The sequence below is a fragment of the Monodelphis domestica genome, chromosome 5 (assembly GCF_027887165.1).
Source record: "Monodelphis domestica isolate mMonDom1 chromosome 5, mMonDom1.pri, whole genome shotgun sequence".
NCBI classification, from domain to species: Eukaryota; Metazoa; Chordata; class Mammalia; order Didelphimorphia; family Didelphidae; genus Monodelphis; species Monodelphis domestica.
The window spans coordinates 170359534-170374055 of record NC_077231.1 but is presented as its reverse complement, the minus strand read 5'-3'; the positions used below and the strand labels follow the sequence as shown (position 1 = coordinate 170374055).

Below are 14522 nucleotides of genomic sequence, written 5' to 3'. Positions count from 1 at the left end.
ATTTCTTCTCATCCTCTTCCAAACTCTCTGGTGTCAGGCTTCTGATCTCAGTTATTGCTCTTTTCACAATGGTTTCCTAATTGACAAATCTAATGACATTGTCACTATCCTCATCCTTTTTAACCACTCTGCTCCCTTTAACATTGTTAATCACACTTCTTTCTGACTTTCTTCTTTCTCTAAGGCTTGTGACACTATTTTCTCCTGATTATACTCCTACAAATTTGACTATTTCTCAATCTCCTTTACTAAATCTTCATCTGGGTGATGCCTATTAACAGTGAATCTCCCCAAAGGTTTGTCCAGGGCCTAATCTCCCTCTACATTATTCATTTGATGATGTTATCAGCTCCTATGGACTCAATTTTTATTCCTATGAAGGTGATTCTTAGATCTTCTTGCCTAAATCTAACCTTTCTATTGGCCCTCTGTCTTATATTTTCAACTGTATTTTGAACATCAAAGTGAAGGTCTCTACTTAATATGTCCCAAACTAAATTCATTATCTTTCTCCTGATTCCTCCCTTCTTCCCAATTTCATTATTACTGTTTAAGGTACTGCTATCCTCTCAGGCTCACAACCTATATATGATCCTCTACTATTCTATTATCTCATTCCTTATATTCAATAAGTTGCCAAGTTCTACCATTTTTATCTCCATAATATCTCTTATTTTCTTCTGATAATGCCACCACAGTAGCATAGACCACATCTTCTTATGTTTAGACTACTAAAATAGCTTGAAGTTGGTCTCTATCTTAGTCTTCTTCCCATTCCAGTCTGTCATCCATTCAGTTATAAAAGTTCCCAAAGTTCAGATCTGGTCATGTCACTCACCTATACAAAAAATTCCATCAGTTCTCCATTGTCTCAAGGATGAAATAAAATATCTATTTTCCAGTCTTCTTACAGTAGTTTTCTCCTCCAGATAGCTGATGTGATAATAGTGGCTCCTTTCTGTTCCTTACTCGTTACAATACATCTCCTAAATTGAGGCATTTTTATTTACTAACCTCCATACCCAGAAATATTTCCTTTCTCATCTCCACCTCTGGGCTTCCTTAGGTTCCTTTAAATTTGGCATATTCATTCCCATCTTTCTTCCAAGAGCTTTTCCCAGTCCTTTTTCATCTTTGGACCTCCTCTCTGAGATTCCAGTTTTTTCTACATCTTCACCTCTATTACACTATGGGCTCTTTGAGGGGAAGGATTTTTTATTTTTTTGTCTTTCTTTGCATGTCTAAAGCTTGACAAAGAGTAGATCCTCAATAAATGCTTGTGGACTTGATGTGATGCCCGGAGAGGTTAAGTGGCTTCTCTAAACTCAGACAGGTAGTTAGTGACAGGTTTAAGTATAGAACTTTGCTTTTGCCTTCTTTATTCCTATCTGATTCTCTTTCTTCTATCACTTCCTCATTAGGGCAATCATTTCTTGGCTTGACCACTTCTTCATTCAGTCACTGACTCTGTGTATGTATTTGTTTTAGCATATCATATGCCTGACTTGTTCTGCTATTTCACTTGGAGTTGGTTGAATCATACATTTCCCTGATGAAAGAACCAGTGAAAAAGTAAAATTCTATGAGATGATTAGTTGAATTTATAGATACTGGTATACATGAAGTGCTTCTTCCTTTATTAAAATACTATAAGGTCTAAAATGCATGGCATAGAAAATAAAGAACTGAATTGAGAATTAGAACTGAGTTCTAGTCCAGACAATGCAACTAACTAGATATGTGATCTTGGTGTGGGAATGGGGTTGGGAGTTTGTTAACTTGCTTCTCTGGGTCTCAGCTTCCTCATCAAAATAAAGGAGTGTGTGGTTTGGATGAACGGTAAGGTGCCTTCCAGTTCTAACATTCTTAGAAAAGACAAGTAGTACTATATCTGACTTAAATAGCCTCCATTTCCTTCCAGCCACCACCTTCTTTCCTCATTTCTTTCCTGTTTTCATTTTTCTCATGCTCCCCATCTGTCAGTTCATTTCCTTTAATTTCTCCTGTCTAGCAATTGTCATTCCCCATATGTTCACATAAAAAAAGAAACAAAGGGAAAACAAAACTGCCATAGCAAAACTACATATAAGCACACACACACACACACACACACACACACACACACACACACACACAGAGTTAGTACATAGTTCTGGTAGCCACTAGTACAATTAATGAGATGTATTCTGTGCTTTGAAATGTGAGGTCCTAGAAGGCAGGGACCTTGAACATATGCTGTGTTCACCTCCTTAGTCAACAAACGTTTATGAAACACTATAACTATTCCACTTTGTTAGGCACTGGGAAAAACAGAGAAAGGAAAAAAGACAATCCTTGTCTTCGGAAAATTTAGTTGTAGGTGGGAAGTATAGGTGGGAAGATGATACATATATATTCACAAAAATGTATCCATAACAACGAATGCAACAGTGTACTTCCTCTGGGGTTATTCTCTCCATCTCTCATTTACATTCATAAGTTCAGGTCCCCAGAGGATCAACTTGTACTTTTCAGTGTTTTAGGGGGTAACCCTGTAGAATTATACTTCTAAAAATACTGCTCAAAAGTCCCCCTCTGACTAGCTTTCTATTAACTGTCAGTAGACTCAATTAGCTTTCTTAAAGGTATTTGCTTAACATTCCCCACAAAACCTAGGGGTGGACTTTACCAGAAATATATAGTATACACTGAAAGAGGATTGAAAAAGAGACTCCATTTTATATAGAGGCAATGAATGAAGATTGAATTTCTGGGGGGAGGGGCCTGTGGGGGCAGGGGCATGGAATTTCTTCGAACCTGCGCACAAAGCCCCAGTGAACGGCCTTAGGGAGTGGCACTTTTTAAAAGTGCAGCCCTAAGGCCACCCGGTAGCGGCTCCTACCTTAGTTTAGTTACATGTTGGGTTCTATCCGGTCCCTGTGTGCACCGGGCTCCCCTCGCTGGGGACCCAAATCTAGTCCAGCCTAGTCTCCATGACGCCCGACGAAGACGATGGAGGTAACAGGTGCATTAAATATCTACTGTTTGGATTTAACGCCATCTTTTGTCTCACAGGAATGACGATCTTCGCCTTTGGCCTATGGCTCAAATTCGACACTCGGACGAGGACCATCTTCGACCAGGAAGACAATTCTCAATTCTACACACGTGTTTATATCATGATTGGGACTGGTGTCCTTATGTTGCTGATGAGTTTCCTGCTCTGCTGTGGAGTCATGGAGGAGTCCCAATGCAAGTTGAGCGTGTTCTTTGCCTTCCTCTTGGTGCTTTTTGCCATCAATATAGTCATTGCCATCTGGGGTTATTTCAACAAAGACAAGGTGATTCGTGAGGTCCAGGCATTTTATAAGGACGTTTATATGAAGATGAGGGTCAAAGAAAACCCCTACAAGAGCATCCTCAAAGCCCTCCACAAGGCGCTGGATTGTTGTGGTTTGACTGGGGCTCTAGATGTGTTCATCACAGAGACCTGTCCTGTTAAAGACTTTTTTTCATCACTAAGTATGAAGTCTTGCCCACGAGCTATTGAGGAAATCTTAAGCAGTAAATTCCACGTCATTAGAGCTGTCAGCACAGGGATTGCTGTTCTGATCATCTTTGGCATGGTTTTAAGTCTGCAACTGTGCCGTAATATCGAGGATGATTTCTGAGCAGAAAAATTTGCCCTCTAGAATTGTGTGTGTGTGTATGTATGTCTTTTGTTTTATTTTGTTTGCCACTAACTTTAGTATTTATTTCTCAGTTTTAAATGGACAAAGTTGTTCTATATTTATTATCTTGTTAATGTCTTATTTAATACTGATATTTGTAGTTGAGGGTTTTTTGGTTTTTGCTTTTATGGTCAAAGAAATCCTGCAATGAAAGGTACTATATTTGCTAGATTCTAGTCAAAGATATTGTACATAATAAAGGGCCATATGGGTCTTTAAATAGATTAAAAATGCCTTATCTCAAATTTGATCAGGATGTAACATGTTGAAGATAATTTCATACACAATAAAGATTATAACAATAAAAAAAGACTGAATTTCCGGTGAAGAAGAGTTAACTACTGGTATTTTAAGGGTGTGAAGTGACTTTTGGTGTTGACAAGAGTCAAAGCCAATTTCCTTGTTACCATTTAATTTTTAATAATATATAACTATATACTTAATATATAACATACTATATTACTATAATAATACAAATGACTTATTAAAATACAGAATAAGTTTTAAAATATGCTTATCAAAGAGAAACAAATTCTCAGGTTAGTTATCTATCTTGTTCTTTTTCCTCTCTCTCCCACCATTCTCTTCTCCCCAGGAAGGCAGAAAATATTATATAGGATGTACATATTTTTTAACATAAAATTTTCTTGTTCATCATTTTGTTAAACAAGACACATATTGCTTACAGTAGAGAAAAATTCATGGAGGAAATCAAGTGAAGAATAATATATTTCAATCTGCATTCAAACTACATCTATCCTTTTTTGTCATGAGTCCCTTGAAATTGTCCCAGATATTTGTCTTGATCATAGTTAAATCATTCGATCATCACTCACTGTTGTTATTACTATACAAAATTTTCTCATTCTGCTTACTTCACTTTGTATCATTTTATATAAATCTTTCCAGGGTTTTTTTTTTTTTTGGTGAACATTTTGTTTGTTATTACCAATGACATAATAGTATTCTACTGCAATCTTATACTACAACATATTCAGCCATTCCTTAACTGACAAATAATCCTTTAATTTCTAAATCTTTGCCATCATAAAAAGAACTGCTATAAATATTTTAGAATATATAGTCTCTTTTTCTTTTCCCTTGATCACCTTAAGAAATAAACTAATAGTGGTATTATTGTGTTAAAAGGTATACACAGCTTTATAATTCTTTGAGTATATTTCCAGAGTGCTCTTCAAAATGGTTGGATCAGTACAGTTTCACCAACAATGTATTAGTGGCTTTTTTTTAAACATTCCCTCCAAAATTTGTCATTTTATCCTTTTATCCAGTCTGAGAGGTATGAGATGATGTCTCAGAGAGTTTTTTGATTTGCATTTCTCTAACCAATAATGAATCAGAACATTTTTTTCAGATAATTACATGTAACAACTTTGTTTTTTATCAAAAAATTGTCAGTTCAGATTTCATGACCTTTTATCAGTTAGGGAATGGATTGTATCCTTAATATTTGACAATGTTTTCTATATTTTAGTTGAGGCCTCTATCTGAAAAATTGTCTGCATAATTTCCCCCCAACTTATGGCTTTATTTCTATATTGGCTACATTCATTTTACTTGTAAAAAAACTTTTCAATTTAAGGTATTCAAAATTATCCATTTTACATTTCACAATGCTTTTTATCACCTGTTTATTTCTAAATTCTTCATCTATTCATAAATCTGATGGGGAATATGTTCTCTGTTCTAATTTGATTATAATATCTACTTTTATACCTAGATCATATATCCATTTTGATCTTATCTTAGTAAATGGTTTAGGAAATTGGCCTATATCTAGTTTCTACCAAACAGTTTTCCAGTTTTCTCAACAATTTTTAAAAAATAGTGAATTCTTATTTCAAAAATTTGGATCTTTATCTTTGCCAGACACAAGATTACTATAATCTGGAGGCAAAGCTAAGATGGCAGCATAGTAGCTGGAGCCTTCTGAATCTCCTCCAAACCAATCATTACAAAGCATCTCAAAAGGACAGAAATCAAAATCAGATGAATAAAGGGGCTCTCCCACTGGATACAACCTTAAAGGTAGACAGTGTTTGAGGTTTCTCATGCTATAAGGAGGCAAAACTACACTTATCAAGGCATAAACTGATCACCCCTCTGCTACATTACCTACCGCACCAAAGTCAGAATGAAGGCAGGGGCAATCTCTAAATTCTCAGGGGCTGGCTGAGGGCAGTTCAAGGCCTTGGCAGCAAGACTTGAGACTCGAGGCTGAAGAGCTTAGAGCCTGGGCAACAGAGCACGGAACTTGGGCAGAAACAAGGCTGGTCAGAGCTGAGATAGCAGGAGCTGGAAAGATGGCCTCAAGGCAAAATGCTTTAAAGAGTGCTACACAAAGAACACAGATTTGCCTGTCCTCATTCAAGCTTCTGACTGGGAATGGAAGATACTACCAAGGCAAAGCCCCGCAAGACAGAAGCTAAGAAAGCAATCATAAGAATCCCAATCCACTAATGGCAAAAGAAATAAGGAACAGCAAAAAAAAAAAGCTCTTGACTCTGGATAATTTCTATGCAGAAAAAGAGCAAAATGCAGAAGCAACAAGAGAGAGTGAAAAGGAAGCAAATACATTCAAACTTTACCCAAAATAATGGAAATTGGTCACAAGTTCTCAAGGAACTCAAAAATGAGTTAAAGAACCAAGAAAAGTGGGGAAAAGAAATGAAAGTAACACAAAAAGAAAATAACAGCTGAAAAGACAAAATTTCCTATATGGAGAAAGAGGCATAGAAATCAAATGAAGTAATAAGCAAATAAGGCCAGAATTGCCCTTCTGGAAACGATGAAAAGCAGGATAAACCAAAACAAAAAAAATCGAAAGATCATAGCTGAAAATCAATCTTTAAAGACTAGGATTGGGCAAGTAGTAGCTAATGATCTCATGAGACAGCAAGAATAAAAAAGAATGAAAAAATAGAAGGCAATATGAAATATCTCACTGAAAAGACAACTGACCTGTAAAACAGATCCAGGAGAGACAATTTGAAAATTATTGGTCTACCAGGAAGTCTGGAACAAAATAAAAGCCTTGACATTGTATTATAAGAAACTATTTAAGAAAACTTCCCTGATATTCTTGAACAAGAGGGCAAATTATATATTGAAATAATCCATAGAGCATCACACACACCTTAAATCCCCAAAAGACAACCCCCAGGAATGTTCTAGCTAAATTGAAGAGCTTCCAGGCCAAGGAGAAAATATTGAAAGCAGCTAGAAAGAGAAAATTCAGATATCAAGGAGCCCCAGTCAGAATTACACAGGATTTGACAGTCTCCACACTAAAGGATCATAAGGCTTGGAATATGATAGTAAGGGAGGCAAGAGAATTGGGTCTACCATCAAGAATCACCTACCCATCGAAACTGATTATATACTAATAGGGAAAAGTATGGCCATTTAACAAAATAGAAGATTTCCAAGCATTCCTAAAGAAAATATCAGAACTAAAGGGAAATTTTAATGTCCAAATACAAAATTCAAGAGAACCATAAAAAGGTAAACAAGAAAGAGAGAAAAAATTTAAGGGCTTCAGAAATGTCAAATTGATTGTATTCCTATATGGAAAAACAATATCTGTGACTCTTCAAAATATTTTCATTATCATAATAGAAGTATTATTCATAGGCAGAGGATATGATATTAAGTTGTTTAAGATGACATTAAAAAAATTGGGAGGGAGACAAAAAAGAGGATGGTACTGAGAGAAACTTGAAGGAAGAAGAAAAATAGGATAAATTATACCACATAAAGAGGCACATGGGTGGGGGTGGTGGAAAGAATACTATTGTAAGAGAAAGAGAGTGGTAATAGATAATACTTAAACCTTACTCGCAGGGAAATTAGTTTTGAGAGAGAAGAATAGCCAAATGTACTAGGGTATAGAATTCTCTCTTACAATACAGGAAAATTGAGAGGGAATAATGAAGGAAGGCAGTGGGGTGGGGAGTATTAAAAAAGGAGGGAAAGGTTGGGGGGAGGGGATTAATAGTCCTTAAAGAGAAATAAGAGGGGAATAAGAAGGGAGTGGGGGTGGAGAAGGAAAGTAAAATAAGGATGGGGAAAAGGGGGACTGATTAAAAGCAAAACATTGGTGTAGAAGGGAATAGTGAAAGAAGAAAGGGCAGGACTAAAAGAGGAAATCAAAATGATGGGGAATACACAGGTGGTAATCACAACTCTGAATGTGAATGGGATGAACTCACCCATAAAATGGAAGCAGATAGCAGAGTGGATTAAAAACCAAAGTCCTACCATATCTTGTCTACAAGAAACACATATGAAGCAGATAGACACACACAGGGTAAAGGTAAGAGGCTGGAGATGAATTTATTTGGACATCAACCAAGAAAAAGAAGGCTGGATTTGCAATCATGATATCTGACAAATCCAAAGTAAAAATAGATCTGTTATTAAAAGGGATAAGGAAGGTAATTACATCCTGATTAAAGGCAGTATAGACACTGAAGAAATATTAGTACTCAACATGTATGCACCAAATGGCATAGCATCCAGATCTTTAAGGGAGAAACTATTGGAGATCTAAGAGGCAATAGATAAGAAAACTATGCTAGTGGGAGACCTCAACCTTCCTCTGTCATATCAAGGTAAATCAAATTAAAAAATAAGAAAGAAGTAAGAGATATGAATGAAATCTTATAAAAATTAGAATTAATAGACATATGGGGAAAAGTTAATAGGGATAAAAAGGAATACACCTTTTCAGAAGCACACTATACATTCACAAAAATTGAACATGTACTAAGGTATAAAAACATTGCAAAAAATTCAGAAAAGCAGAAATAACAGATGCAACTTTTTCAGATCATAATGCAATAAAAATTATAATTAGCAAGGGCACATAGAGAGGCAAATAAAAATTAATTGGAAATTAAATAATCTGATTCTCCAAAATTGGTTGGTTAAAGAACAAATCATAGACATAATGATTTCATTGATGAGATTGACAGTAAGGAAACATGTCAAAATTTTCAGGATACTGCAAAAGCAGTACTTGGGAAAATTTATATCACTGAGTGCCCATATTAACAAAGAAGAGAAAAAATGGGATTAATGAATTGAGCATGCAAGTAAAGACCTAGAAAAAGACCAAACTAAAAACCCTCAGATAAAGACCAATTTAGAAATCCTAAAAATCAAAGGAGAAATTAATAAAATTGAAAGTAAAAGAACTATTGAACTAATTAATAAGACTAGGAGCTGGTATTTTAGAAAACAAACAAACAAACCCGAACAAGTAAAATAGATAAAGTATTGATCAATCTAATTAAGAAAAAGAAAGGAGAGAACCAAATTAAAAATATCAGAGATGAAAAGGGTGATCTCACCTCTAATGAAGGGGAAATTAAGGTAATTATTAAGAACTATTTTGCCCAACTATATGGAAATAAATATGGCAATCTAGGTGAAATGGATGAATACAAAAATATAAATTGCCTAGATTAACAGAAGAGGTAATAGAATACTTAAATAATAACATATCAGAAAAAGAAATTGAACAAGACAACAAAGAAACCCCTAAGAAAAATTCCCAGGGCCAGATAGATTCACAAGTGAATTCCATCAAGTATTTAAGGATCAATTAATCCCAATATTCTACAAACTATTTGACAAAATAGGCAAAGAAGATGTCTGGCCAAATTATTTTTATGATACAAATATAGTACTGATTCCCAAGCCAGGAAGACCAAAAAAAGAGGATGAGAACTATAGACCAATATCCTTAATGAAGATAGATGCAAAAATCTTAAATAGGATACTAGCAAAAAGATTCCAGCAAGTCATCACGAGGGTTATTCACTATGATCAGGTGGGATTTATATCAGGAATGAAAGGATGGTTCAAAATTAGGAAAACCATCCACATAATTGACCATATCAACAAGCAAACCAACAAAAATCACATGATTATCTCAATAGATGCAGAAAAAGCCTCTGACAAAATACAACACTCATTCCGATTGAAAACCCCAGAAAGTATAGGAATAAAAGGGTCTTTGCTAAAAATAATAAACAGTATTTATTAAAAACCATCAGCAAGTATCATCTGCAATGGGGATAAGTTAGATGCCTTCCCAATAAGATCAGGAGTGAAGCAGGGATGCCCATCACCACTACTATTTAATATTGTACTAGAAATTCTAGCAGTAACAATTAGAGAAGAAAAAGAAATTGAAGGGATCAAAGTAGGCAATGAGAAAACTAAACTATCACTCTTTGCAGACGACATGATGATATGCCTAGAGAATCCAAGAAAATCAACTAAAAAGCTAGTAGAAATAACTTTAACAGGGGCAACTGGGTAGCTCAGTGTATTGAGATCCAGGCCTAGAGATGGGAGGTTTTAGGTTCAAATCTGGCCTCAGACACTTCCCAGCTGTGTGACCCTGGGTGTCACTTAACCCCCATTGCCTAGCCCTTACCACTCTTCTGCCTTATTGATTCCAAGATGGAAGGTAAAGGTTGTTTTTTTTTTTAAAGAACTTTAGGAAAGTTTCAGGTTACAAAATAAATCCATATAAATCATCAGCATTCATATATGATTCCAACAAGACCCAGCAACAAGAGGTAGAAAGAGAAACTTCATTTAAAATTACTCTAGACAAGATAAAATACCTGGAAATCTACCAAGAAAATCTTGCCAAGAAAAATTCAGGAATTATATGAACATAATTACAAAACACACATCACACAAATAAAACTAGATCTAAACAATTGGAAAAACATCAATTGCTCATGGGTAAAATGAGCTAATATAATAAAAATGACAATCCTACCTAAATTAATTTACTTATTCATTGCTATACCTATCAAACTACCAAAACACTTTTTATAGAATTAAAAAAAAATTATTACAAAGTTCATCTGAAAGATCAAAAGATCAAGAATATCAAGGGAACTAATAAAAAAAATATGAAGGATGGGGGCCTACCAGTACCATATCTGTACCATAATGCAGTGGTCATGAAAACAATATGGTCCTGGCTAAGAGACAGAAGGGAGGATCGATAGAATAGGCTTGGAGTAAATGACAGTACCGAGATAGAGTTTGATAGACCCAAAGATCCTAGCTTTTGGGACAAGAACACATTATTTGACAAAAACTGCTAGGAAAATTGGAAAACAGTATGTGAGAAATTCGACTAAGATCAACATCTTATACCCTACCAAGATTAACTCAGAGTGGGTAAATAACTTAAATATAAAGGTGGAAACCTTAAACAAATTAGGTGAACACAAAATAATACATTTGTCAGATCTATGGGAAAAGAAGGAATTTAAGACCAAGCAGAAGATAAAGATTATTACAAAATGCAAAATGAATACTTTTGATTATATTAATTTTAAAAGTTTCTGTAAAAAAAAAAAAACCAATGAAACCATAATTAGAAGGGAAGCAACAAATTGGGGAAAATTTTATAACAAAACTCTGACAAAGGTCTCATTTCTCAAATTCATAAGGAGCTAGTCAATTGTACAAAAAAATCAAGCTTTTCCCCAGAAGACAAATGGTCAAGAGACATGAATAAGCAGTTTTCAGATAAAGCAATCTAAATGATCAATAAGCACATGAAAAAGTGTTCTAAATCTCTTATAATTAAAGAAATGGAAATCAAAACACTGCTGAGGTACCATCTCACACCTAGCAGATTGACCAATATGATGGTAAAGGAAAATAATTAATGTTGGAGGGGATGTGGCAAAATCGGGATACTAATGCATTACTGGTACAGTTATGAATTAATCTAGCCATTCAGTAAATATTCACCCATTTGCCTAGATTGTCATATTTATTGCCATATAATTGAGCAAAATAGTTCTTAATAATTACCTTAATTTCCTCTTCATTAGAGGTGAGATCACCCTTTTCATTTTTGATACTGTTAATTTGATTCTCTTCCTTCGTTTTTTATTAGTTTAACCAGTATTTTATCTATTTAATTTCCCCCCCCCCCGAAATATCAGATCCTAGTCTTATTTATTATCAATTTCTACTTTGACTTTTTCTGGTATCATGATTGCTACTCCTGCTTATTTTTTTGCTTTAGATGATGCATAATAAATTCTGCTCCAGCCTTTTACCTTGAATCTGTGTGTCACCCTGCCTCAAATGTGTTTCTTGTACACAACATATAATAGGATTCTAGTTTTTAATCCACTCTCCTGTTTAATGGGTGAGTTCATTCCATTCACATTCAGCATTATGATTACTAACTGTGTATTGCCCTCTATCATATTATTCCCTTTAGATACTGCTCTATTCACTTTCACTCTGTTCCTCCTCACCAATATTTTGCTTTTTTGTCACTTCCCCCACTTCTTTCTCCTTTCAATTATCCCCCTCTCTCCCTTGCCTTGTTCCCCTTCTACTTTTCTGTAGGGTGATAGAATTCTGTACCCCACTGAGTATACTCATTTTCCCCTCTCTGAGCCAGTTACAATGAGAGTAAAATTTAAGCATTGCCTGTCACCACCCTTATATCCTCCCTTCTCTATAATGATTTTTCATACCACTTTAGGGTATATATTTTACCCCATTCTGCCTCTCCCTTACCATTTCTTTCAGTGCAACCCTCTCAGTCCTTAATTGATTTTTTTACATATCATTCATAAGCATACATATCATATCATACATACATATTGTTCCATATCATCACATTTACATATACATCATATCATCATAATCAGCTTATTTCTCCACCTGCATTCTGAGTAAATTCCTTCTATCTTCTCTACTACTAGGAGTAATTTTTGAGTATTACAGAAATCCTCTTTCCATGTAGACATATAAACATTTTGACCTTAATTCATCCCTTAAATTTTCCTCTTTATTATTTATATTTATGGGCTTATTTTGTGTCTCTTGTTTTGACTTCAAATTTTTTTGTTTAGGTCTGGCTTATTCCTTAGGAATGCTTAGAAATCTTCTATCTTATTGAATGACCATTTTCCCCCCTGAAAAAATATACTCAGTTTTGCTGGATAGGTGACTCTGAGTTGTAAACCCAAATCTTTTGCCTTCCTGAATATCATATTCCATGCCTTTTGATCCTTTAATGTAGAAGTCGCTAGGTCCTGTGTTATCCTGACTGTATCTCCATGGTAATTGAATGATTTCTTTCTGGCTACTTGAAGTATTTTTTTCCTTGGCTTGGTGGCTCTTGAAGTTAGCTATTACGTTCCTGGAAGTTGTCATTTGAGGATTTCTTTCTGGAAGTCATCTGTGAATTCTTTCCATTTCAATTTATTTTCTTGTTTTAGGATCTCTGGGTAAATTTTTTTTTTATAATTTCTTGTAACATGATGTCCAAGGTTTTTTTCTTCATCATGGTTTTCAGGCAGTCCAATAATTATCAAATTGTCTTTCCTCGATCTATTTTCTATGTCATTTGTTTTTTCAATAAGATGTTTCATGTTTCTCTGATTTTTTCATTCCTTTGATTCTGCTTCATTGTTACTTGATTTCTCATGAAATCATTATTTTCTAGATGGTCAATTCTTATTTTTAAGACCTGGTTTTCCTCTGTCAATTTTTGGTTCTCCTTTTTCAATTGACCCATTTCTTCTTGCATCACTTTCATTTCTCTTCCCCACTTTTCTTTTGCTTCTCTTAATTGATTTTTGAAGTCTTTTTTGAGCTTTTCCAGATTCTGCATCAAACCATATTTTCCTTTTGGATTTTGCATGTGTTTACTTTGCTTTTATTGTCCCCTTTGGTGTCTGAACCTTGCTCCTTGTCTCCTTAAAAATTCACTGCCATTTTCTAAATACCTTAGTAACTAGTAAGCTAATGTTGTCATGTCTATGCTATGTAGCTAAGGATTTCATTGGCAGTCAGTGTTTTCAGCTGAAAAGGGCTCTTCTGTGTTTCAAGTAGATTTGTATCCACTTGAGTGTTCTATAATTGTACTAAACTATGGCTGGGCAAGCTGGTATCTCTTGACAGATAGTAAATGGTTTTTTTTTTAAATATCTCATTCTTTTTGACCCCTCTGCACAGTCAAAAACTCCTCCTTTAGGATGAAATCTTGCATGTTAGTTTTCTTCCTCTATGGTTTTCTGTTTCCTGGATCTTCTTCTATAGTTCTGGCTGCTCCTTCTTAGTCATTTTTGCTAGATCATTTCCTACCCATTATGAATGTCACTACCAAAATTAATTTATATATTTCATGCTCCAGAAATCAAAATGCCAAAGGGATATTTTACTGAACTAGACAAAATAATAACAAAATTCATTTGGAGGAGCATAAAAAAATCATGAAAAGACTACAACAATATAAATGGAAACAATAATAAAATAATTGAAACTGAATGATTGAAAATATCATGGTCATATTGGTCCTAAAGGAAAGATATTTCCCTCCACTTTTTTTGCAGAAGTATAAGAGCACAGGTGTGGAAAATATGTGAAACAGAATGTCACACTCTTTTGTGTGAATTTATCAGTTTTGTTAAGCACTTTTTTCTTTTTTTTTAAATCCCTTATTATAAGGAAAGCCTTTCTGGGAAGAGGTGGAAAATGAATACAATGAGAAATATAGGTGATATTAAAATAAAAGAAATCAATAAAGATGATCAATAAAAATAATTAAATCTAGTCAAATCAGTAAAACAAAACAGAGCATTCAACCTATCAATTTATATTTATACATTTCTCATTATTTGTTGGGTATTATGTTAAACTTGGGAGACACAAAGAAAAGGAGAAAAAAGCAGTCCCACAAGACTCTGTTATGAGATTTCTTATTTTCTATGGCTTGTTGAT

The 14522-nt window shown here is 34.6% G+C and overlaps 1 protein-coding gene across 1 annotated transcript; it reads left to right on the top strand.

Moving 5' to 3' along the window:
• The first annotated feature begins 2803 nt into the window (after positions 1-2803).
• Positions 2804-4041, top strand: LOC100009865 (CD9 antigen-like). Its single transcript, XM_056797314.1, has one exon. The coding sequence runs from the start codon at positions 2973-2975 to the stop codon at positions 3648-3650; it is 678 nt and encodes a 225-aa protein (XP_056653292.1). The 5' UTR covers positions 2804-2972; the 3' UTR covers positions 3651-4041.
• The last annotated feature ends 10481 nt before the right edge of the window (positions 4042-14522 follow it).

What these genes read in the sequence shown, in the direction of transcription:
- LOC100009865 (XM_056797314.1), top strand. Translation starts at nt 2,973, where the DNA reads ATGACGCCCGACGAAGACGATGGAGGTAACAGGTGCATTAAATATCTA.